The sequence below is a fragment of the Dermacentor variabilis genome, chromosome 11 (assembly GCF_050947875.1).
Source record: "Dermacentor variabilis isolate Ectoservices chromosome 11, ASM5094787v1, whole genome shotgun sequence".
NCBI classification, from domain to species: domain Eukaryota; kingdom Metazoa; phylum Arthropoda; class Arachnida; order Ixodida; family Ixodidae; genus Dermacentor; species Dermacentor variabilis.
In genome coordinates this window covers 102,593,133-102,620,217 of record NC_134578.1, presented here as the reverse complement: position 1 = coordinate 102,620,217, position 27,085 = coordinate 102,593,133, and the positions used below count along the sequence as shown (strand labels likewise).

Genomic DNA, 27,085 nt, shown 5'->3' with positions numbered 1-27,085 from the left:
TCAGAATCAACTTGTATAGCTATTTTTCTTTTTATTGTCATTCCTGTTTGCTCCTTTTGTTTGCATGTTTGCCTCTCTTCTGTATTTATGCCGCTGCTCTGATTATGCACGTTGTCTATGCCACTGACTGCTAGTATTTAGTATTAAGAATTGTAGAGTGGTGTTTCCTGTTCACGTCACCTTTGCTCCTGGAATGGTTACTCGTTCGTGTGATTGAGTTCTTTGTACTCTTATTTCACTTTGTAACCTACCCTTACTCAGTGCCTCACCTAGAGGCCTGCAAGGTATATTAACTTAATACACCGCCTATAGTGAAGCTTCTGAGTATGATATCACAATGATGTGGTGGCAGCATTTGGACAAATGAAATTGGGCACATCCCAAGCCTGGTTAATGTGACATCATATGAACATGAAACTATAGTGAAAAGCAATTGATTCTAAGAATATGGTCCTAATGACGTAAGCAAAGGTATCAAAGAAACACTGAGATTCACGGCTCATCAGCATTGGCAAACAGCAGAGGTCATACAACTGAGTTCGCTGCCAGAAGCAAAGGGTTGCATTGGTTGAGAACCTACTGAATCAATCAGCGACACAGAAGCAGGAGATCTGTATACGTTGACGCTTATTGGAGCGTGGCTCTTGGGTGCCTGTTCCTGCGGCGAGCGTCGGCATATTCGAGCAAATGCGGAGCACAGCACGGCATCAAAGATGCAAGGCGGAAGGCGGAGGAGGAGGGTATGACAAAAGGTTGAGAAGAGAAGTGTAGTGTGGCGAAGATGGCTATGAGATGGCGCCAGAGTAGCGCCGGTGATCTCGGAGGTCTGTCGGCAGTGGCTCCTGTGAATCGCGCTCACGCGTCATCCACATGCTGGCTCTAGCGATTAGCGAGGCAGTCGCGCCACACTTCGCTCCATTTGCAATGTGCTGCACGAGACAACATACCGCATGTGACAGTGTGCACCAGCCAATATATCGTGAAATGAAAACACTATAGAGCTATGCTCAAATTTCGCATTAGCAAGTATAGTAATCAGTGGTGAATTTTTTTATGCAGTGAGGGTGCAGTGAGCAGATATGAGCAGGCATTTCGAGATGACTTGGGGTCCAGAGAGGCAAAGTGGGACAATAAGCTGACAATGACAGCAGGACTGCGGCGGTAAAAGCACGATGTGTCCCGCCTAAATTGGAATGTCTGGTCATCTTAGGCAACCATTCAAGGTTGGCAACTGACAAAGGTGCCTGAAAGTGACAGAGGAGAGGTGTCATGACAGGCAGGGTGCATCAACTGCCACTTACCAATGTGTAGGGGTGTGCGAATATAGTATCTTTTGAGACAAAATCGAATACAAATTTAATTGCGCCAGAGGTCAATCGAATAATTGTCACCAAACAGTTTGCGCATAATTAACAATTTAATTGCGCCAGAGGTCAATCGAATAATTGTCACCAAACAGTTTGCGCATAATTAACAGCAGTTTTTGGATTTAGCATAAGATGTTCACATCCTAGAATTCCGAACGTTAGTAAGTTCCTGTAATTACATCACATGTTATGAAGCATGTTTTATTGAAAAGCGCCAAATGTAGTATAAGAAACAAACTAGTAGTTTCCTTGCATGCATGGAAGTTTTCCGACAGTGCGAATGATCACTTTATAACTGGTAAAGTATGGCTCCCTGGGTGACGCAGCCTGCTCTATTCCTAATTTCTCATGTTTGATGTTTGTGCTATGACCTCTGGGATATTTAGCATACTTTTACTTCAATTTTATATTCAATTGGGCACAGTTAATGTTTCCAAATATACATGAAAGATGTTTAAAGCATGTTCCTATTTACAGATAGTGACTATCTGATGTGAAGACCGACTGAAATAGGACTTCATTTTTCTTGTTATTCAACAGTTTCGAATATCCATGCACACCTACCCATTTGAAAGAAGATTGGATAGGTAGATGAAGCTTTTCTAATTGTTAATTGTGGGATTGCGTGATGAGCAGTGCTAAAAAATGAATAAGAGAAATGAGTTTTGCTGGGTTAGGAACAGTTATAAAGATAAACTGTTTCCAATCATTTGACCAAGCATTCTCGATTCCCTCAATCAAGAAGAAGGCTTCAGAATTTCCAGGACAGTCCTTTTAATCTTTGAAGCAGAGATAACAGTTTTACCAAAGCTTGCTGCTAACTAGGTACCACGAATCACTACATCCAGTTAAGCTAACATCAACTGAGAGTCTACTCTAAGAGGAAGTGGTTGCTAAAATTCTGTGACATTTTAGTGAGGGTGAAAAAAAAAGGACCGCCACAAGTGCAAGTTAAAAATGTAACTACCTGTTGGCAGAACTTTCACAATGCATGAGGAATTACATAGCACATTCACTGGTTTATATCAAGTGAGGGTAGTCAACATCAAGCTTGACCAGAGGGTTTTGTACGTGTGACACTTTGTCAAATTTAGCTGGCGTCAAAGTCAAGACCAACTCTGACTACGGAGGAGCCATGTTTGTTAGGCATTTAAAAAGTTCGCTTTTTATAAAGCATTCATAGTGAGCTTCCTGCGATAATTAACTGTCACCATAGCCAAGGCAGAACACTACTGCAAATTTCCACACAGGCGCAAGCCCGCTCATTTACAGCGCTCACCAACAATGAATGATAAGCGAACAGCTCGTTATGTTGCCAAGTCTGGTCAGTTCCGAGTTTCAGCAACTGAGTCAACACTGAAAAATGGATCCGACTGCAAGCAGATGGCGTGTGCCCGTTGCCTGCAACAATTAATTATGCTTTTTTATCAAATCCTATGATTATTGAGTTTAGAATGTGTGCTAGCTGCAAGCAAATCATTAATTTGTAAATGTCATAACAGCAGAACTATTTTCTTTACCTGCACCTGCGTGGAACAATATGCGAGTTCCACCTGCGAATTATGTAAAGGCATATTCGATGCGACAGCCACCGAACTATATAACTGAAGGTCCCACAGTGACAATGATTCGTGTTTCAACGTTGCTTATCTTCCTGCTGGTTTAGAGGGAAACACCGATGTATGATATATTTGACTCTGGTTCGAACTGAGGCTCCGTCCCAAGCTCGAGGCAAGCCCAAAACGTGAGCGCATTTTCGCGTGTTGGTTGAAGTCAGCTGTCGCGTACACCCGTTTGGCGCATTACCAAAGCGACGACGGTCGAAGGCCGACCGCTGCGGAGCCCCACTTTGACACCACTCCAAGCGCGCCTTCGTGCACCTACGACAGAGCGCACGGTCCCGAAACCGACGCGTTGAATCGGCTTCTCCTATGCCACACCGGGTAGGTTCGAACCTCACACAGCACTCACCGAGGCCAAAATTTCGACTGGTTCGACATCACGAACGTGGAACTCGCGTGCGTGGAGTGGAGCAAGTTTGAATGTAAGTTTTCCATTCCCCGGACCGCCCGCTGGAATTCGCCATCACTCAAACTGCTCGCGGCACTGAGACGGCCGCTCGTAGCGAGCGGTCGAGGCCACAAGCTCCACGTTCGCCCGGTTCGTCGGAACACGCGTGAAAACAGTCACAAAGCGCACACGAGAGACAGCTCGCGCTCGTAACCGCCACTTGTCCTCGGCACGGGGCGCGCGGAAGCAACACCGCAGCGATTTCACGCAGAGCCGCGAGGCTAGCGCGTCAAAGTGGAGCAGTACGGCCGACGAAAGGTTTCAGGGCCAGAGTGCGTCAACAGGTTGTCGCGCGATCATGCCGCATTCAACACTCACCAGAACCATGGCTGGCTGGCTTTTCTCACGCCAGGCGCTGGCACGGCGACAACGCGACGGCGGGTAATAGCCGCCGCATTCCCGAGCGCCGAGCGAGATCGTGCACCGCCTTGGACGGCAGGAAAACGGCGCGCTACGCTCCTTCTCCGGCCGTGGGCTTCGCCCTTTGCTCCTTCTCGCTCGCTCTATTTACGTTTTTGTTTCTTCACGTCGATGCTTGAGGGGGGGAAGTCCTCCTTCATTATTTTTGTTTGTCACACTCTCACTCCTTCGTTCTTTCTTGCTGCTTGACGGCCCGGACAGAAAAATAATTTTCTTGGCCGAAGTTGAGCAGGTTCAGTAGCTGAAATAATTCGCGTACCCGCGTTGCTTAGTTTGCAGTTCTTGGGATGCTACCTTCGCTGCACTCAACCTGCACCTGCACCCCTGCACCACCGTCTCGCTGCATCCTTACAGTTACGCCGCCACTTGCGCCATCTTGCGCTAACTTTTTTTGCGGTTTGAGGCGCCCCCATAAAAATACCTGTTGTGGTGTCGGTGGTTGGCGCCACAAAGCAGGTATTCTGAAAGATAGCAGCAATGACGTTAAGCACTCAAAAGCATGGCATTCGAGATTGGCTGTTGTTACTGCAAAATATTTGTTTTTTTGGTAACAAGATCAAGTTGTATGCAATGAAGACAATACTGAAAAAAATTTATTTATGTTAGATATTTTTTTCCTTCAAGATCTTAGTTAAAAATATCTATAGCCTCAGAGATCTTAAATTGCGTTCACCACCGAAAGCACTATGCAGCGCGATTTTCAAATGCACTTTTCGTCACAACAGTCTTCTGAGTTTCTCCGTTTTGCCAGAGACTGAACAACGTCCCATGAATGTAAGAGTGAACAATGCGTGAGCGCCAACACTTTTAAGCGAGACCTGAAACTCATTCAATGATGGGTTTTAGGTCTCGCTTAAAAGAGTTGGCGCCCACGAGAAGGTGTACAATCGGTGCATTTTACCAGTGCTGACATATGGGGCAGCAACTTGGAGACTGACCAAGAAGCTTGAGAACAAGTCAAGGACCGCGCAAATAACGATGGAACGAACAGTGGCGTAACTAGGTCGTCTGGCACCCGGGGCCCATACGTCTTCTGTCACGCCCCCCCCCCCCCCCCTCCGGGTATAGCCCGCGGAAGGAGGGGTGTCTTCAGACGTATATGACACCCCCCCCCCCCCTACTGGCCCCTTGCACCCTGGGCCCATGGCGCCGCGGCCCCCCTCGTCGCTACGCCACTGGGAACGAAGATTGCTAGGCATAACGTTAAGAGAAAGAAAGAGAGCGGTTCGGATCAGAGAGCAAACGGGTATAGCCGATATTCTAACGGACATTAAGAGAAAAAATGGAGCTGGACAGGTCATGCAATGCGCAGGTAAGATAACCGTTGGGCCATTAGGGTTACAGAATGGGTACCAAGAGAAGGGAAATGCAGTCGAGGACAGCAGAAGACTAGGTGGAGCGATGAAATGAGGAAACTCGCGGGCACTAGTTGGAATCGGTTGGTGCAGGACAGGGGTAATTGGAGATCGCAGGGAGAGGCCTTCGTCCTGCAGTGGACATAAGACAGGCTGATGATGATGACGGTAACGTCATCCTATGGTAGTCATGCAGTCATTGTCATACCGCCTTCTTCGTTCCGTCGACGTAAGTCTTTCTTCGTCCTAATATTGCAATTACACAGTTGTCATTCAGTCGTGATTATGCCGCCCTTGTCATGTTGATTTGAAGGGAGATCGCCTTGGAGAGCCGGCCCAGGTTCCGTCACCTGCAGCTGGAGCGATTCCGGCTCCTCCGAGAGTTCGGTTAGATCGATGGGTCGGGTGAATTTTGATGGGCGGTTCGCGTCTTTGAGGGGTCCCGTTCGGCGGAAAATCCGGGGACTCTAGCCACGTCTTAATGTTGGCCGTCACGGCGGCCGTAACCGTAGCTGTGACCACCTTGAGAAGGCTGTCTTGAATTTGGCCAAAATTTGATATCTGAGCCGTTAATTCGGCAAGGGCGTTTTCGAGGGCGGTGAAACGCACGTCAGAGCTAGAGGATGTCAGGTGCGCCTGCAACACTTGCATCGGTTCCGGAGCTACATGGGCAGGGGGCGGGGAGGACCGAGCCGTTTCTAGCGCGTGAATTTTCGCGTTAAGTTGAGCATTTTGTGCCCGGAGAGTCTCGAGCTCGCGGCGGAGGTCCGCGACGTCAGAATTAAGGGGGGGATGAGGAGGAATCTTTGGTGCGGGAGAAGGTAGGGGAGTGCGGGGAGGCGGAGGAGGCCCGTCCCGGCTGCCTACCTTGGGCTGAGACGTATTCTTTGGTGTGCCAGACGGAGGGCCTTCGAGAGCCGGAAAGTCCCCGTCTTGGAATGTAGGGGCGCCTGTATCCCGTGATGCTTTCGGGTTAGTTGACGGAGGTGACTTGGGGGCACGTCCAGGCAAGGTGCCCGCCGGTGGCACTGGTCCGGTTGTACCTTTCGTCCTCTTGTTGCTAGTCGTGGGAGCTTTTGAAGTGGTGTCAGAACCCGAGGGCACTGCAGTCCGAGGTTGGGTTCGTTGACCGGTCGGCTTGCCCGGTTGTTGCAGCCGTCGAAATTTGGCTTTGCAGTTTTGCGAGCCCGTAAGATGAGCCCCAACGCACACGATGCAGGAAGGGGTGCACTCGTGGGGCGCCATGTTGCCGTCTTCGAGGAGTGCGACCATTTCGCCGCAGTGTCCACAGCGATTGTCTTGAGGATTCGGGCACAAGTCCGGACGGTGACCGATGGTGCCGCATCGGAAACACGCGGGAATAGTCCGCGTATATTCGCGCACCACAGTCACCACACTGTTATAGTGCACGTAACGCGGTACTCTGTGTCCCACGAAGGTGAGCAGGGCAATCGTCGACTTCCCCAGCTTGCGGATGAAGGCTATCTCTCCTCCGCGCCACTGGACTTTAGATTTCAGGGTGGTAGAAGCTTCCTGCTCATGGACCGTAATAATCCCCCTGCAGACTTCACCGTTGACTTTGGCGTGTCCGACCACCGGGATGGGGCCTTTCGAAGCATTGAGTGTAAATTCACGAGCGAGCGCGTTCGCCACATTGACGTCTTGAGTGGTGGCAATGACAATATTCTGGTCCCAGATGGGCCAGACACTAAGAATGTCCACCGAAGATGGATTTACATAGGCAGAGAGCAAAGCACCAAGCTCACCGTTCTGCAGGGCTGTCTTCAGGGAGATCGTCACTCTGGGCTTGATGACAATCGTGAAATCTTCTTTGCGGAGTCGAGACATAGCGGTGGGCCGCCATTTCTTCGATCCCGCTGCTTGCGAGAGCTGAGGGTTGGACTTTTCAGGATTCGTAGGCACAGAAACGCCGGAACTCATGGAGCGTCCGTTGACCGCCGAAGTGTTCGAGCGTTGCTGGCGTTTACGAAGTGCTACCAACGAGAAAAGACCTTCATCCACTATCTCCTCCGTCGGAGTGGAAGTTTCAAGCGAAGTCGGCACAAGACATCCTTTTACAGCTTCATCACGAGATCCTCAAACCCACAGAACACTCACATAACGACAAGATAGTCGTGGCACTCGATCTCAAGGGTGCCTTTGATAATGTTAAGCACGCCGTCATACTAAAGCACCTTAGCGAGACCAACTGCGGCGCTCGTACACTCAACTATATCAAACATTTCTTAACGGACCGCTTGGCCTATATACGCCTACAACAGACCGAGTACGGCCCATTTGTGATGGGAACACGGGGCTCACCACAAAACGCTGTGTTGTCCCCGCTTCTTTTTAACATTGCCATGGCACACCTCCCGGCACAGCTGGCGGGTGTCGATGGTGTTCAGCATGCGCTGTACGCCGACGACATCACCATCTGGGCTACTACGGGAAACATAGGAGAGATGGAGGAATGCCTGCAAGCAGCGGCGGGCATAGTAGACAACTATGCCACGTACTGCGGCCTACAATGCTCCCCGTCCAAGTCTCAATTTGTGCATATTCGAACTTCCTGAAATGCAAAATCTCAGTTCAGCTTTCTCTCGCCAGTGGCCCCATCCGAGAAGTGGAGGAGATTCGAATACTCGGTCTCTTCATTAATCAACACCGCAAGGCAGGCACAACTCTTGCCAAACTCCGCAAGGTCGGCGACCACGTGGACAGGATGGTTCGCCGCGTTTCCAACAAGCGAGGAGGGTTGCGAAGTAAGGATGCGTTGCGGCCCACACATGCCTTCGTAACTAGTAGAGTACTGTACTCGACCCCATACCTACGCTTACGGAAACATGACGAAGATTGCTTGGAGGTAGTACTCCGCAAAATGTTCAAGAGAGCCCTCGAGCTCCCGATCTCCACTTCCAACGCGCGTCTTCTCGCGTTGGGGGTGGTAAACACCTATCGGGAATTTCGCGAGGCGCATCTCGTTAACCAATACACGCGTCTCGCCCAGACAGTGTCCGGTCGCCGCCTCTTAGACCGGTTACATATTAAACATGACCACCATATGATGGAAAGGGTTCGAGTGCCCGAACTGTGGAGAAGCGCCCTCTACGTTCCACCCCTTCCAAAAGATGAACAAGGAGGACCATAATGGCCGGCGCCAGGCGCGGGCGGATGCCCTGCACCGCCACTATGGCGCTAAGAAACGCGTCTTCTACGTCGATATTGCAGGCCCCAACCACTCCAGGGGGGGGGGATGGTACACGGCTGCAATCATACACGAGGAAAGACAAGTGGACGGCCTCTCGTTCAAAGCACCCAGCTCAACGCATGCGGAGGAGGTGGCGATCGCCCTCGCAGCCTCCCATCCCGACTCTAAATTCATCCTCACAGATTCCCGTGGAGCCTGTCGTAACTTTCAATTGGGATGGGTCACTCCACTCGCCGACAAAATTCTTCGCCGCTGTGTTCGCGACTGCGGTCCAACTCATCGCTCAATAATATGGGTCCCCGGCCACCAAGGCATGCCAGGTAACGAAGCCGCCCATGAGGCAGCCCGCGCACTCACTTACCGGGCACCAGGCATCACTTGGGAGGACCTTGACCCAGATCACAGCCCTCTTCTTTCTTTTAAAGAGATTACTGAGCACTATCGTGCCGAACACCGCCGTTACCCGGTTCCTATGAAGGGACTGGGTAAAGCTGGCGAACGAACTCTCCTTAGGCTCTTTACAAACACCCTGCTGTGCCCGGCGGTTCTCAAGCACTTTGACCCTTCTTTTGACGGCCGCTGCTCTTTCTGTGGGGAGGTGGCCGACACCTTCCACATGGTTTGGGCATGCAGGCAAAATCCTTCTCTCCCCCCCATCACCCCTTCCCCTTCCCGAGAGGACTGGGAGGCGGCCCTACTCGGCTGCCAGGAACTATCGGCCCAACAAGCCCTAGTTCGGCGGACCTGCGTAGCGGCCAAGACCAACGGGGTCCCGGAATGAGAGACTCCGCCCAGTATTGCAAGGGGCGCGACCAACTAGAGGTCTCTCCCCGAGCACCTCTCTGTATATATAGCCCAATAAATGCTTTTCACCACCGCTACCCTTGTCATGCCTTTATCTCCCAACAGTCACTAGCATGCCTCCATCGTCAGACCGTCATCATTGTCACTGCACCTTTGTCAATCTATACACACCATCGTCATCACACAGCTTTCTTGACACAATCATCGTCATCTCATTGGCATCATACACTTATCATTTCATTGCCCTCATGCCGTTGTCATTCCATAGTCGTCACTCCATCGTTGCCACACAGTCGTCGTCACGCAGTCATTGTCACACCGACGTCGGGGTGCCGTCGCGGTCACTTTCATCGTCATCACTGCAACTTCGGCGTCCGACTCTCTCTCACGCACTGTCCTTGTCGAACCGTTGTCACCATGCAATCGTCATCGTGTTGTCGTTTCACCAATACCATCAGTTCAGTGTCGTCATCCCATTGTCGCCACGCCGTCGCCGTCAAAACGTTCGTCGATTTATCGACGTCATTCTTTGTTCGTACCAGTTCATGCCCGGTTGTCAGTTGGGGGGCGGGGGTGTCACATATGTCTGAAGACCCTCCTCCTTCCGCCGGCTTGACTGGGCTCAAATGGTCAAGAATGCCAGCAGCCCCAGTTCATGTACCCGATGTACAGTGAACTAGAAGGAATTACCCGATGTACCAGATGTGTAGTGCCGCAGAATAGCAGGCTGCAGCTTTAGCAACATCCTACGTAATAATTGCACGAATGTGCGTGCTAAAAAGATTAATTTGCTAAATAGTTTCATAGTCATCAGTATGTATGCCGTGCTCTATTTATCAGTTTTGTATCATTTGGATTATTTTTGTAGCAGTTCCGCGTTGCAGAATAAAAACGCTGTCTCCTAGTCCTAGCTAACCGTCTCTTTATCATTTTGTTGTGCCACTTCAGGTTCCAAATACAATGTGTTGTTTCACCGGCACGGAACTTTATAAACAGGTGAATTTTGTGAGGCTATTTTCCGATATTCTAAAAGGTTATGTGTCCGTGTGACCACTAGGATTTCGGTATCGTGCAAAATATGGCAGATAAGTAATAAACATATCTAAAATTACCGCTTAATTAGCAATTATAGAAGAAACGTTGCAATTCGTGATTTGAGGGCCCAAAGTCATATTATTACCTCAACAAAAGCTTCGTCTCTAAACAAAATCGTATTGAGCGCTACAGCCTGCAGTATTTCGGCACTGTGGGTGGCCTAGTACGGCAGTACCAATAGAAATATGAAATAGTGCACCAGTGACCTCGACAGATCCATCCCCTCTATTGCGAGGGCAGACGAACAGTAGCGGAAGCTTCCGCTGGCGCGGGCTTCATCGCGGCCTTCTTTCTTTTTTTTTCATCGTGAAGCCAGGAATCGACGTGAAGCGTGCTCTATTCCGTTCCAAATCTTATGGCAGTACCGCAGCTTGGATAATCACGTTTGCCAATGGCAGCAAATAATAAAGAAAGCTCTATGGATCAGAATGAAGAGAACTCGTAATTGTCATAGCATTGGCGCGCGCGCAGCAGGGAAGCGGGTGGCGTTTTCTAATAGGGTGGTGTTACGTTTCGCCTCCGACGTGCGGTATAGCCGGCGCGGATGCAACGGACGCCGGGGCTTCGTTCACAGCGGCGGACATTTTGGCCAGTTCAGCGCTGCCGCAACGCTTCCTGCCAACCCTACTAGAAAATCCTATTTGTTTTCAAACGGGTTTCATCAAATAGGGTTATGGAACGGGACCCCGTTTGATCCTGTTCAGTCCTGACCTGTTTAAATCCTGTTTATTCCTGTTTAAACCTGACCCGTTTAAATCCTATTTAAACCTGACCCGTTTAAATCCTGTTTAATCCTGACCCGTTTAAATCCTGTTCAATCCTGACCCGTTTAATCCCGTCCTATCTAACCCAGACCTGTTTGCCCCTGTTCAGACCTATATTTTACTACATTCATACCAGGTCCTTTCAGAATGGATTGATGTTGCTTAACATAATTTACTCTTTAAACCTATTTTGTACACTTGTGTATTTGCGATCAGCATTGAAGAGAAGTAGATCTGCATTATGTTTGCAACAAGAATGCCACTTTCACATGTAGGTTTGCCTGGTACATTGCTTGATACGAAGATGAACACAATTTTCGGCATAAATTGATTAGCACTACCAACACTGATGTGATACATCATGAACAAGTTTTGTATGACCCACGAGTACGTTCTCTATGTATGACCTACAAGAAAATGCACCCTGAAGAAGACTGTACCTCATTTTCCTATTTACTACAAGTATGCAAATGTAATTCTTGCAAGTTTAGTATATGTTCGATCACTTGTACTCGTCCTTTTTGCTGTAATGGTTTGTTGACAAATCCACAGTAAAGCGTAATTTTGGGGTGAAAAATGTCAGGCAAAGTATTGGCATGTACTTGTAAGTGAAAAAGACAAGTATATTTTACGTAGGTATTTCTGTACACCCACTTGAGCTTTCATTAAGCCTGAAGTCCTCCGGCTTAAGTAAAAGCATGTCATAAATGTCCCAAGCACTGTTTATTGGACCTTCTAACGGTATTTCGATGCATCCAGTCTGCCGAGAGAAGACCGCTGGAGTGGGTTGCTTGGGTGAGAGCGAGCAGGGCACCTGAAAAAGTAAAGCCAATAATTTATCTTGACTCATGCAACAGGTTGGCACATAGGCAAATTTGCCTATGTTCCCACAGATAAGAAAGGTTCAGCATTCCGGTCATAGGAGATAATGAATAAATCTTATTGAAAAATATGTGGTTTCATGCAATGCCTATGTTTCAAGGGAACATGGATTACTGTGGGAGAATAAGCTGTCATAATTAGCAGGCGATTGAAGCAAGTGTTATAGGAAAAAGATGGACACATCGTTTGATTTACAATAATTACTAGTATTGAAGCAACAGAATACAAACAAGAAATACCTTTAAAAACAACACCGACAGGTTGAGATAATAAATTATTCAGAAACTAAACCCTTCTGCCAGCAAAATACCGTAGTGTACTGGCTTTGACATTGCGCTGCTCAGGCAGAGGGCATGGGATTGAATCCCGGCCACAATGGCTGCATTTAGATGGCAGAGAAATGCCAAAACCCCTATGTTAGGTCTATTGGGTACATGTTAAAGGAGACTAGGGATCCCGCCAACTTGAAGTTATAAAAACCGGAGTATATTTCGAGATAAGCAAACTCACAAAAGTAGAAGGCCCTGGCCATGCGAAGACCATATAAAGCCTTTTAAGGTAGGTGCCAGCAGCCGCAAAATTTCTTGTAAAAGCGAAATATAGCAGAAGCGTTATTTTTCCGTAGATCACTTTTGCAAGGTATTTTACAATTTGACACCCGACATGTTGGGCATCTACGGGCAACAGCAATTCTTGCACAGATCATAGCAAACACTGTTGCACCTAGGTATACATAGACACATAGGTATAGGTACAGTCACCGACTGATTTTCCGGACTCCGAAAATTCGAACATGATTACTCGGTCTGCTTCACGGCACCGCCATTCTCCCCATGGACCATAATGTATAACAACTTCCGAAAGTTCGGACGCCTTGCAACCTCTCGTCTGATTTTTCGGACACTCCTTGAGCCAACTTGATCGAGAGCACCATGCACCGACTCTGACCGTTGCATGGTTCTACTTGCTGAACGCCATTTTTGTTTTGAACGGAGCCACCTTGCTACCCCACGAAGTGGCGCTACTGCAAATCCCTGCTCATCATCATCGTTTCTGCCTGGTTTGTAGCTACAGCAGTTCCGGTCTCAGCTTCGTATGCCATGTTAAGACAATCCAGCAGCTGATTTGTTTGTTTCTTCGTGTACGACGCTGCGAGTAGGCCAGGTTTTTTGTTTGTGCAACTGATGTCGGCGTGACGATGTTTGACGAAGCAAGATGGGCCAATTCATTTCACTAATATCTAGAATAGCTACCTGTAAGCACCACCTACCTTTCAACAAGATTTGCAAAGCAAAAAACCTCATCCTGAAAAGTCTGCACATGAAGACATCGGTAGCATCATCAGCGTGGGGCCCCAAGATAATTCGGCAAGCCAGGAAATTACTGACAGCATGAGTGCAAGCATGCCAACAGGAAATCAGTGGCTGAATAATGCACCTTCTACCAATTGGTAGACAGTGCATTTTCGCAAAGCCCTAACTACAGCAGATCATTGTTCAGGAGTTCCCGAATGCACAACTCCATGCCATTTTCACGCCGACTCTAGGGAAGCACCTCTGCACAGTTGCAAGAAAAAAAGCTAGATGCCCCAAGAGAAATGAGCCCACTCAAGCCATCGAAGTTATGTTTACCTTGTCTTCCTACAACTACTCGAAACCTAGGACTGCTGTTTTGCACAAGGGAACAAACGTCAACATTGGTGCCTCGCCCAACACAAGTGGTCTGCGCTGTAGAAGGTGCCATCAGTCAGCCCACAGATGAGGCCCACATCAGTGCTGTCAGTGTGCTGTACAAATTGCAGAAGCACAGCCTACAAGCTTGTCTGCCTTAGTGTGATCGCACCAATGAACGAAAACCAACGAATCAAGTTTGTTTCGTGCCGAGAACAGTTGCCTCATGCTGGATTTTCCTACAATTCTTTCTAAGCACAGATAATGCTTGGTTTGTTGTGTAGGCATGTAAATAATGAAAAGGCCTGCATCACTATCTCTGAAAAAAATCATGTAACAAAGCTTGTACAGTACACAGGTGCAGTGTCTATCACATACCATTTCGTACAGTAGAGGCTACATCGGATAAACCGACCAATGTATAAATGACTGGCAGCGTGACGAAGCAAACTTGATGCGCGGGTCAGTTAGCAGTGGTAGTGCACTGCTCTCGGCGCACATGCACCTATGTTTGAAAGCTGCTTGATCGTGACAAAATATAAAGACAAAAGCGCTGGAGAGATATCTGATGCTTTTCTTATATGTATGACGAGGAACCTAGCACTAGCTCCCCATGCAGAGAATTACTAGACAGTGAGACTGCTTCTTATCATTGTAAAACAAGTGTCACGCTCACCATGTGATGCGTCCTTTTCGTTTCCGTGCGAACAGCATGTATTCAGATCTATTCTCCCCCTTTCACCTTTTGCACAATATCACTGTGCGAGCAATAATACTGAACTGTTAGTAGCAGTCTGTCAGGTTGCCTCCTTTCTTTCCTTGTGAATTGTGTGCTAAATAAGGCTTTTTTTGGTGAAAGAGTGCTAGTTTAACGCATAAACTAGCGCCATGGCACTTTGCAATAAAGGAGTTATAATTCTCTAAAAATATGTCCATGCAGAACAGTGCCAAAAGAACACCTTAAAGAAAGAACATGAGTGTATCTATCATAAAGACCAATCCTTGTCTTTTTTCCTTAACATAATTTTCAATACCGATATTGAAGTACAAGCTCACCATATTATATCACCTTGTCAAGGAAGCAAGGCACAATGGTGCCCAACTGTCGCGGGACCAACTTGGATGTGGAGATCAGCGCAGATCAGCAACATAGCATGGTCTGCTTACACTTCTTCTCCAGGTCCAGCCATACCTATAGCAGCTATAAAACAAGTGAGCTTAGAATCACAAGCGAAACAATATAAAAAGTGACACTGAACAAAGCAACTTTCGTTAAGCATAAATAGGATCGAAATGCTGATATTATGCCCATAAGTAACTTCACTTTGAGCAACAAAGCATCCAATTTAAGAAAGATTATATGTATGAGCTATCTATGTGAGAAAGATTAATCGAACGCCCTCTATTTGCCATACTCCTCCCCTAATGCATGGATGTCTCACTGACTGAGTGAGCTGGGCTGATCCCAGGTATAGTGTAATTAAAGGTTGTCACTCGGTGGGCCAATCCCGACACCATTGCATGACTTGTACAATAATTTTAATGTGTATTGTAATGCTGGCCATCCTGCAGGCACTGCAACATTATAGCACCCATAAGTCTAATGGTATTACCTGATAAGGTTAACTAATAAGTGTCCCCAGAAGCATAACTCGGCATGTATACTCGGAGGCCATTATTATTTTTAGAGAAGCAACAGCAGAGGTGAAGCTTTATCCTGTGCCATACGCAAAATGGCCGAGCACGCCCAGCTTTTTGGTTACATTCTCACTTGTGACCACTGCAGCAGGCTGACTGACATGCGTAACCAGCAGTTTGTAGGACCACATTTTCATAACCTGCAATTTTTTTTACATCTGAAGAGATCAGCCTTAAGCTCCATGATGCGCTGCACTCGAGAAGCATTATAAACTGGCAACATTTAAATGCTATGCTGCATGGTTTGTTGCATGCTTTAGGAATTTACTTATTTATTATACACATAGCTCATAGGCTCCAGTTGGAGTATTGCATGAGGTGGCAAGAAAACATCATCATCAGCCTGGTTACGCCCACTGCAGGGCAAAGGCCTCTACCATACTTCTCCAACAAGCCCGGTCATGTACTAATTGTCACCATGCCGTCCCTGCAAACTTTTTAAGCTCATCCGCCCACCTAACTTTCTGCCGCCCCCTGCTACGCTTCCCTTCCCTTGGAATCCAGTCCGTAACCCTTAATGACCATCGGTTATCTTCCCTCCTCATTACATGTCCTGCCCATGCCCATTTCTTTTTCTTGATTTCAACTAAGATGTCATTAACTCGCGTTTGTTCCCTCACCCAATCTGCTCTTTTCTTATCCCTTAATGTTACACCTATCATTCTTCTCTCCATAGCTCGTTGCGTCGTCCTCAATTTGAGTAGAACCCTTTTCGTAAGCCTCCAGGTTTCTGCCCCGTAGAAACGTGGAGGCTTACAAATTCTGAACTAACAAGGAGAACATTCAACAAAACAAGTCAGACCAAAGAAGAAAAAATAACATACTCTCATAATGGGACTACGTATCTGGCAGCTAGCTTATAAAAAAGACAATTAGGAATGTTTTACTACTGGTAGCGCTTTAGGGGCAGGAATGTAGAATTCCAAGCTTCATACACTTTTAAGCCACCTTTCGTGGCTTTTTGTTTTGAAGTTCTATTCTCTGTACTATTATAGAAATGAATACCCCCCTCCAAAATAAAACGAAGAAAAACATGTAATGCACAGTAATGTAACACAATAATGTAATGCACAACAGTGAATACTTAGAAAAATGTAATTAAGAACATGGAGTCTATGTGGGCACAGATGTTAGAACTCTACATGAAAGCATAATAATAAAGGTGGGCGAAGCATTTATGCTTTTGTCGGGCAACCTGCAGCAAGACACACAGGTAAAAGGATATGCATGCCTCACAACACAGTCCCTAAAAATATCTGTCACAATACAGTGAGTAGGTATATCATGCATATCTACAATAGCCCCTAATTATATTTAACTCAGAGGGGGCTACCTATGTAACTTGATCAAACTGCAGGTGGGCCAAATTCTAAATATACGATTCAAGTAGACAGAAAATGGACGTTATGAAAATGTATCTACAGCAAAAGTGTTGTACATTATTGTTGTACATTATGTCATACCTGCCAACCTGTGAACATAATATTTTGTAAAAATGCTGCAGACACTAAATTCTTTGTTGGGGACATAGCACACATTATTTTAAAGCTTGCTCTCAGCACCCCCATTGTTGCATACACACACACATTATTAATAAAGGGAAAATCACACATCTACCCGCTCGTAGCAATTGCTACAAAAGAAACCCGTACGGATTCCTCGAAAGGAAAGCCTCACATATGAAAAAAAGAAATCGTCCAGGTCTGGGAGTCAAACCCGGGACCACCGCCTTTCCGGGACAGCCGCTTTACAATCTAAGATAACCAGGCGGCTAGCAGATGGCCGGGCGAAGTCGAATTTGTCGACAACATGAAGCAAAGGCAAGGGTCTGACGTAATAGTTCTGCGGAAACGCGCAAGGTGTAGAGAAGTAATTAATAAAGGGGAAAAAAATATTACGTCAAACCCTTGCCTTTGCTTCGTGTTGTCAACTAATTCGACTTCGCCCTGGCATCTGCTAGCCACCTGGTTATCTCAGATGGTAGAGTGGCTGCCTCGGAAAGGCGGTAGTCCCGGGTTCGAGTCCCGGACCAGGACGAATTTTTCTTCAACTGTGCGGCTTTCCTTTTGAGGAACACATACGGGTTTCCTTTGTAGCAAATGGTGCGAGCGGGTGGACGTCTGATTTTCCCTTTATTAATTACTTCTCTCCACCTCGTGTGTTTGCGCAGAACTATTACGTCACACACACATTATCAACCATTATTTAACTTGTCGTGCAGCACAAAAAGCAGCAGCGAGCTTGAAACCAGTAACTGACAACATTGTTTTTTTTAGATTACAGAGCTTTACGCTGCTTCAGGAATTTATCTGACCAAACTTCCCAAAAGCAAGTGCCCCTCTGATGTTCTCGTTAGAGATATTGCATTGCTAATAATAAAGCAGTACAAGTACCATTGCAATTAATTTTTTACATGCATTTTAACAATGTCATGCCGTCAATCTCTCAACAGCTTTAAAACATCTTAACCAACACAACTTCGTTGTCTTTCTAAAGTGACATTCATAAAATTGTAAAATGAGCCCACATTTGTAAACCCACGAAAAATTCAGGAGAGTTTCCAAACATGGATGATACCAACAAAATCTGCAGCTCGTGTAAGTGGCAGCAACTGCTTTGCACACACCTTGTCACAGCATGCACATCAGGTACTTTTCCGTGCTGTTGAGGCTGCAGAAGTGCCGCAGGTGCATATGTGGAGGTGCCTCTGGTTCACAAAATCTTGCCATCCCTAAACAATAATAAATGCTCAATTTATTGTAATCCCTGCTGAAACTGTAAACTTGTGATATAAAAAGATCACGTCATATTTTGATAAAAGTCTCATACAACCAGTTACATGAAGCTGCAACTGGTTGTGCAAATATCTGATTGTAACATCACAGGCGGTTAAATAACACGTATATCGAACTGTAGCAAACATGAATCTACTATGAAAAGGTTCACACAAACGTACAGCTGTATAACGTGAAATGTGAATTGTACTATCAAAAAATTCCGTAGGACATGAAAAGCGTTCCAAAACCTAATTTGTTTATGCGGCGCAACAAAGCACTGCTCCCAAAGGACGATGCGCTCAAAATTACAACAGACCACCTCTATTTCTGGAGAGACAATACAGAAAAGAGAAAGATTTTTCCATTAAAAAGAAGCATTGCATATGTAATTTCGGCTTCTCTGCAAGATCGGAACCCTTTACAAGTACACGAAAACACACAGGGCACTAATACACGTCATCTGACGACGCTCTATAAACAGAAGAATTTCCATACAAGCTAAAAATCTGGCCATGCGTCAACGAAGGAATCGGGTGCTATCTCGCGCAGCTGTTAGCTGTGAAGACCGACACATCGACGTACTACTTCTAGAAATGCCTATACCATTTCTCAATGAAAAATTATGTACACAAACAGTAACTTTCTTTCCTTGAATTTTTGTGCCCATTTAGATCAAAGAACCACCCGCGCTAGCGTGCTTCATAGGTGAAAGTAAATAAACCACAGATAGAGCTGTTGGTAACATGAATACGTTTTAGGGCAATTTCCATGGAACTTTTTGCTAAATGTGCACTGCGACATGAAGAACAACCATTTGAAAAGCACATTTATAATTCTTGCTACTTTACAAATCCGGATTCGGTTGTTGTACGGATCTTGCGATACGTACAACAACGCACACTTCACGAACCATAGACAGGAAGAATGCGCGCAAGCGCCGGACTTACCTTTCTCGGCGTACTCGGAAAACGCTCCTTTTAGTGTCACAGGTGCCGCGGAATCGACTGCACCAACGGTCCTTCCGGCGCACACACTGTTGAATTGCGGATCAACTACAGGACGTAAGAGCACAACTTTCACCAAATTCTTCCGTACAGTGCGATACGATGCGACAGTGCCAGAGGATGAGATCCTTTTCATGAGCCCGGAACAAAGGAAGCGCGAAGGGTCATATCTTCGGCATCGGCGCACCACACGAAGGATACTGCTGGCTACATTACGCGGTCCCAGGGGTTTTGTGATTCTCAATGCATACAAGATGCACCACAATTTTTCTCGGCACAGCGTACACACGATTAAACAACTACATCGGACGGCGTCAATACACAGCAAGCACTCACATGTAGCGACAAACTGAAGACGGCAAAATAATATCACCTGTAACTTTACCGGCGCTACCTGTGGTGCCATCTGTAGGCCGCCACCGAAAGCGACCGTGCTTTCGGTGATCTCATGGATGGTGACGGCGTTGTATTTCGATGTTATGCGAGTCGTACAGCGTCTTGTACGACGTGTTTCAGCAACGTTGCTTTTAATAGAGAGGACAGCAATCTGCGTATACGCCCTATAGACGTCTCACCCACTTGAAAAACACAACAGGAAATTTTCAGTCTGTCGTATTTTGGGACGTCGTGACTGTCGTTCTGTTCTCTGTAGTGTGACGTCCTGTAGTCGAAAATTCTGTAGTTCCTGATAAATATTTGATTAAAAATTGACAGAGACCAATTTAAGGATATGTAAAATTATTAATACAAAAAAAAATAAAAAAAAATAAAAGTAGACAAAAAAACGCATCCGCTGGGAATCGAACTTCGGATCTACCGGTCCCGAGACAAGCATCTTACCACTGCACCACGCCGAACATACTTGCTAATGAATTGTTTAAGCTATGTCAAGAGTGTAAATCGCTGTCTGGGTTGCTGTTTACATTTACATTTTAAAAGCCAAGATGCGCTTTCACTTCACCGCGTCAACTGCCGCATCTCTAGATGAGCAAAAGTGTTGTTACCATCGACAGGTACATCGTGGAGTGCTAGACCATCGATTTTGCTGTAACGATATCCATATTTGATAAGAAATTCAGAAGTAGACAACGGTGACCGGGGACACTGAGGGTTGTTACTGCTAATTCCGACAGTTGTCTCTTGCTCTTTACACTTTTGAGCTCGCATATAATTCGTGTTCAATGCTATATAGCTACATAAACACTCGTGGGTGAGTCTTCATCCCGACAGAATACTGGCTTCTCACGGCAGCGCTGTACCAGATTAATGAGACCCGAGCGAGACAGCTTTTCACGCAACTTTGTGGAACAATCCAAAACTTCTTTTCCGCTTCGCATAAGCTTGTGCAATATTTCTGGGAATTAACTAATGTCTCAGTGTAACCGCACATGTAAGTCCACAGGCTTGTGGGCCCCATCTTACCAAATAAAACAAAGCGGATACGCAGCCATTCCCGCAGATGGTATGATTTTGATCAGCGGCCGATTTTGATGGAGGCCGGTAGGGCGTTGCGGGGGGGGGGGGGGGGGGCTGGTGCCGCGTCGTCACGGCACAATTATAACAATTGGCCACGTCGACTTTAATACTGGTGTCGGTGCTATCAGTATTGCCGGCTTCAGAGAAGCACGATTGAATACCGCGCAAGAGAAAAGTACAGTGTACACCACCGATGCGAAGCTGACATGTTAATATAAAGGGCCGCGACCGAAGGTGCTTCTGTTGCGACTTCAGAACTCTTGGCCGTCGCGACCGAATGTTTCTGTTGCGACGTCATAATTGCTGTCGTAACGTCAGTAATGTCTGTCGCAACTACAGAAATGTTAGGAACATCTGTCGTACAACAGAAATTTCTGTGTTTGCAGCAGGAATTCCTGTTGTCTTTTTCAACTGGGCAGGACCGGGAATCGGATTGAAATTCGCAGCTAGCATATCGCAGTTTGGTCTGTGAATGTTCCGAGGTGGTCACGCAATTTCAGTAGAGCTTGATAATGGCCCCAATTCAGCACTAGGGGCTAAATTGTCAGGATGTCGAACAATAAAAAAGTTCCTCCCCAGTTCTATTCAAGCATTAAACTGGTATGCATGATGCCATCCAGTATGGTTGCCACAAAGCTCCAGATTAAACCAGCTTTTGTGACAAACAGGCGACCCTATATGGTGCCACTGCGTCCAGTATAAGCCAGTTTAGTTGCAAACAGGGCCCCTGTTAAGACCCATTTCTGCGTGAACTGGTCATGCCTATACCTGCTTGCATGCCAAACGGGACCCCGCTCAGACCTGTTCGTGTGTGAACTGGTCCTGTTTATACCTCTTTCCATGCCAAACGGGACCCCGTTCAGACCGGTTCGTGTGTAAACTGGTCCAGTTTATACCTGTTTGCATGCCAAACGGGACCCCGTTCAGACCGGTTCGTGTGTAAACTGGTCCTGTTTATACCTGTTTGCATGCCAAACGGGACCCCGTTCAAACCTGTTCAAGTGTAAACTGGTCCTGTTTATACCTGTTTGTTGCTAAACAGGTCCCTGTTAGAACCAGTTTAAACCTGTATAACCCAGTTTGAATTTAAATAGGATTTTCCAATAGGGAAGCGCGTCCAGGCATGTTTCAATGCCATGTGTCTTCGTGTGTGTGTGTGCATGTTGGTGCCCACGCTTGTCAAAGCGCGGCAGCCGGGGAGAGGAGCTCCCCAACTGTGAAGCGAGGATGTCTGACCGGCGCCGGCCCGGCGGGTGCGTCACTTCTTGTCACAACGTGTCCGTGCGCCGCCGTCATGTGCGCCTCTATCGAGGCGTTCCTTCTTGCCCTCGACTCCGAGAGTATAAAAGCAGCTGCCCCCAGACGCCAAGAGAGAGGCTTCGAATTCTTCCGTCGAGTAACGTGCTCTCCCGTCTCTCCACTTACGTCGACCTGACCGGCCGCTCTTTTGCGATGCTATAATAAACAAGTTGTTCTGTTTGCAGTCGACTCATCCTTTGCCGGGACCTTCGGATGCTTCCAGCTGTGCCCCAGGCCGCCAGGCCAACGCTACCCTTGGGGTTTGCGACCCAGATGCAACAGTGGGGAGATCAGCGTCACTGACACGCTGTTCAATTTTCATTTGGGTTCAGGGCTGCCCACAGCCAAAATACTGCACGCTTACCTACGGCGATTTTTAAGTTAATGACCGCGCAAAGATCGATGGAATGAAGAATGTTAGGCATAACATTAAGAGACAGGAAGAGAGCGGTATGGGTCAGAGAGTAAACAGGGATAGCCTATATCAGAATTGACATTAAGAGAAAAAAAATGGAGCTGGGCAGGTCACGTAATGCGCCGGTCAGACAACCGTTGGACCACTAGGGTTACAGAATGGGTTACAAGAGAAGAGAAACGCAGTCGAGGACGGCAGAAGGCTAGGTGGAGCGATGAAATTAGGAAATTCGCGGGCGCTAGTTGGAATCGGTAGGCGCAGGACAGGCGTAATTGGAGTTCGCAGGGAGAGGCCTTCGTCCTGCAGTGTACATAGAACAGGCTGGTGATGATGATGATGACCCTGTGTTATTTGGTGCAGAATATAAAAAAGCATGTACACCTGGTACATTCGCGATCTCTGGGAACGAAAGTGAAAGGGGGGGGGGGGGTGACATGCGCGGTATCCAAGGTGGCTGTGCTGGAGCTGAAACATCACCCCCGACCGCTCCGCCGAAATTTTCGACGTCCTCGCCTCCCTGACTACACCCAGGCCGGGGGGGGGGGGGGGGCGGCGACTTCTGCCGGGGATAGCGAGATTTCGCTACAACATGGCAGCAACCCAGTCCGCCCGCTTCGATCTGAATTCGCTCTTGCAACTTGCTGTGTGCTTTAACAGCAAATAATAATAATAATAATAATAATAATAACAATAATAAATAAGATAAATAAATGATAGTCAAATCACCCATCGCTTCGTCTCATCTCAAGCCAAGTTCAAAGTATCAGAGTTGTCGTTATTATTGACATCAATTGTTTGTTTTTACGCTGTTAGGCCTCGAACACCACCGAAAGCCGCGAACATTCTCTTGAGTTTTGCTCAGCAGATGGCACTTCGACACTTGACACTGGCGGTTAGCGGCATGGAATGCATTTCTACTGGGGATGGCGGCATATTAAAGGCCACTTTAATACAGCTTGGTTAAAACCTGTCATCCTGGTATGTTGACCATTTCCTCAACGTGTGCACGAATGCATTTATTAGGACTACAACGTAAACTTGCCGCTACCTTTCTCTCGACGTCGCGTTCGTGCGATTGCTGTAGTCCGTGACGCGACAGCGCGACTGGGTCTGCCTGTGGCGTCGCTTGTCGCTGTCATTTGAATATCGCGTGCATGTGGTTGCCGCTTTAAAGGAGTGCTGATATGATATGTTTTTCATTGACATGATACGTTTTAGCTTATTTTTTCGTTAAAGGGACTGACAACCAATTTTCGTGTTACACATTTTTTTTCTTTAGTGCAACGTAAATCTTATCGGCCACAGCTGTCTAATTGTGAAGTTGTAACGCGGAAAACATCGTGGAACATTTTTTATCCACTTTTTCGGACCTGGAGGGAGGATGCAGTCGTTCACTGGAAGCATGCTGGGAACAGTAATCGGTGAGCACGACAGCGATTATACGCCGGCATTGGTGGGAGGCAGACGACAAGGCGCGGTCGTAGGTGTGAGAAAGTATCATTTGGTTTATCAAGCCGACGTTCCTGCGAATCGTCTTTTCCGAGCGTTAAATTATTTCTACAACAATAGCTACGTGTTTTCTTGGTTTCCTGTCCCGCTGCTTTGGTCATTAACCAGTCGAGAGTATTTTCCAGCCAGGCCAAGTTGAGTTCTCGAAAGCGAAATAATGTTTCTTTTTTACACGGGATGCGCAGTTCCGCGTGTTGCCGTAGCCACGCGTGGGCTATTTAGTACTTTAGTGCTGGCACCAATTTACGGAACAACTAGTCGTTGACATTTTTATATCTAATAGGGAGACCACACAACTCTGGGTGCTAATCCGCAAACTCGGCGCGTACAACAGCATGTGCACCGCGGTGCATTGTGGGACGTGTGGGCCGCTTGCTAGCGCCGGACGTTGTTTTACTTCGCAATACGCATAGAATAAAGCGCAGGAGTCTAATAGCATATGAACTGCAATTTTAAGCAGCACGTGGGCTGCACTTAATGACAGCCGACTTACGTACAGTAACTCCATACAACACGTCTGGAGCACCAAGATTTCACCGCAATGTCTCGGCACTTACTGGTTATTGAGACTCTTCGCCAATTTAAAATTATAATTCCTACCTAAATCGTGATCAGCGTGCTGGATGGTATCGCTATAAATCGTTGTCATTTAATTTCCACGAACACCTCACAACACATTCTGGCCAGTTGTCAGTTCCTTTAAGTAAACGTCCTATAGCTTTAAACACCAGAAAAAAGTACTGGTATGCAAGCCTCAGATCGCCCTAATTTTATATAATACCTTTCCTTCACGCGCAATGCAGTGTCAAAAAAGTTGAGCTAAAGGGAGACGATGAATAGTACACTGTGTGCACTTGGCTACAGGGGCGGAGCCAGCAAGTGAAGGGGGGGGGGGGGGGTAGTGCTCACCTCCTGGATCTCCAGGAGACGTATTCTCGGACGATCACTTTCGGCGATGCTATCGCCTTCGTGTGACGTAGTGCTCAACCAGCCAATCAGGTCCTCACGGTGTTTCTCAACCAGCCAATAAGCGCACGCTGAAATCGATATCGCTGAAAACGATCGTCCGATAATACGTACCCAGTGCTTGGTCAGGCCGCATTTGAGGCCTCCGAAATTTTGGTTCCTATACAGGCACAGACGACTGCATACGTAGTATAAATATCATCATCATCACCAAGAAGAAGAAGGAACAGCAGCAGGAGGAGGAGGTGTGCTAAAGTTAATAAATAAAACAAGGTTGCTTATTTGAAATTTATTGATAAGGTAATATAGCATTGCGATTTGTCGTGCAAATATGAACATGCCCCTTTTCGGATATAATCGGGCTGAACAGGCCGAGTTGCGCTATATGCTCCAGGTGAGTTTCTAAATAATCTGTTCGAACTTAAAAAAAGACTGTAACTAAAGAAACAAGATATAGTGCATCTTTATGACCGTAGCGTAAACGCCTTTCGCAGAAATACAGCTTAAGGTACTACCTCTACTGGCAGAGGAATAGTGCATTCATTAGGTCGATGAAAGTCTTCTGGGCGCGTATCACGTTATCATAGCACAAATGCTTCTGGTCGCTCAATAATGTAAACCTAAGTTTCAGAATGCGCACGGGTTCCTTGTTCACAATGCAGTAGGCACTAGGCAATGGTCAGTTCAAGTGAGCAGCAGTTGACTTGTTTATTGTTACCTTTTAGTTATTCCATGTTCGTCGATGTGCCACCAGCATAAATTAAAACACGACCAAGACAAATAATTAAAGCAACTAATCCGAACACCTGTTACGCGTAGTTACATGAGAATGTGACGTGTAAGGACTCCGTAACTGCTTTATAAGCATGGTGCAGCGCCGGACGTACAATTTCGAGCCTTAGCTAATGGCACAAAGTCAGGTGAACTACTAGTGAAACAATGTACTCGTTCTCGACTTGTTCGCGCACCGCTATGGCCGAGAAAGTTCATTCCAATCCAGCAGCACAGTTCGGATTTTTGGTAGGACCAGTCAGAGCTTAACGAAGTGGAAATGAAGTACACTACATGTATATAGCCCCCCCCCCCTACACACGCACGCACGCACGCACGCACGCACACACACACACACGCGCGCGCGTACACACACACCTTATTCCATCAGCACGTTCACCTACCTCAGTCTCCACTGCCTGCGCTGCTCGATGACTTTCCATCATGGAGACAGTGGAGCTATTGCTTCCGGTTTAAGATGGAGTGCCCTGGCAAATAATTTTGATTAAAAGACTACGAATATGCTAGATTTAAAGAAACACGGCGCAAGTCCTTCCATGGCGCAAGCTTGGGACGAAAAGAGAGACCCCGTGATGGGTCGTCCAGGAGCAGGTGCGAGATGTGCAATGCGAGACGCTGCCACGGCTCCTTGCATCAATGAAACGGGAGCTGCGGGAACACGGATGCTCTATGCTTCACGGACCGGACGGTGCTCTGTCTGAGCACGTGAATCGTCATGGAGCGACGTTCGCGTGATTTTCGCATGCCAACGAAACATTGTATAGGAACTGGTTAATAAGACAAAATATTTTTCTATTAGAGCAACGGAGAAATACTGTGAGTTCCCCATTAGGATTCTATTGGTAGTGCTATTTGTGCATTGCAAGATGCATAGTGAAGCACTTTGCACCCGTAGGCGCCACGTCCCCGAGCTTACATCTCCTCACCAACTCTACATCATTCGGTACATTGACCCCGACTGTGGGGGGATGAGTGGGAGCGGTTCTTTGCAGGGAGGTCCGTACGGTGAGAGAAATCTGAGCCCATTTTGCTGGGGAACCTTGCTTCAATATGGGTCGTTGCCCAGACACTATGATTACGTGCTTTGCTCTGTTTAACCGCCGCTTAAACATCCGTATACAACCGGGATAACATCGGCCGTTACAGAGTTCGTAATAGCGAAGCGTAAGTTTTGTTGTCGTCAGTGGTTGGTGCGTGTCACTGGAACGCTCGTAACGGAAGGCTTTGCCGCTTCGATGTGCCAGGGCTGTCGGCAACGGTAGGAGCCCAAGCGCCACATAGCCACGCTCCGCGTATGCGCCACTCAGTCATGAACAAGCAGTGCATAACCTTCCAATGAATATTTAAGAATAAAACAAATTCCCAGTAACAACGTGTCGTAATTCATTGGTCTGCTGTCCATGTGGCAGCTTTTTCTGCATGCCCCTCGCGTCATGTACTGATGTACTCATGAAAATAAACATCATTGTCAATGTCATTGCACGTCGCTAAGGCGGCATCTATACCTAAGC

The 27,085-nt window shown here is 47.0% G+C and overlaps 1 protein-coding gene and 1 long non-coding RNA gene across 2 annotated transcripts in view; both read right to left on the bottom strand.

Annotated features, from left to right (window-relative positions):
• Positions 1 to 4,215, bottom strand: part of ASPP (Ankyrin-repeat, SH3-domain, and Proline-rich-region containing Protein) — an 80,258-nt gene extending 76,043 nt beyond the window's left edge. Inside the window, exon 1 of the mRNA XM_075674708.1 lies at positions 3,756 to 4,215. Within this exon, the coding sequence (XP_075530823.1) occupies positions 3,756 to 3,764 (9 nt within the window). The 5' untranslated portion in view covers positions 3,765 to 4,215. The remainder of the gene's footprint in view (positions 1 to 3,755) is intronic.
• A 7,575-nt stretch (positions 4,216 to 11,790) lies between these two features.
• On the bottom strand, positions 11,791 to 19,478 carry LOC142563955 (uncharacterized). Its single transcript, XR_012824451.1, has 4 exons — positions 19,061 to 19,478; positions 17,963 to 18,067; positions 14,695 to 14,839; positions 11,791 to 11,900 (listed from the first exon to the last, which is right to left on the bottom strand). It is a non-coding gene; the product is annotated as an uncharacterized LOC142563955 (long non-coding RNA).
• Between the last annotated feature and the right edge of the window lie 7,607 nt (positions 19,479 to 27,085).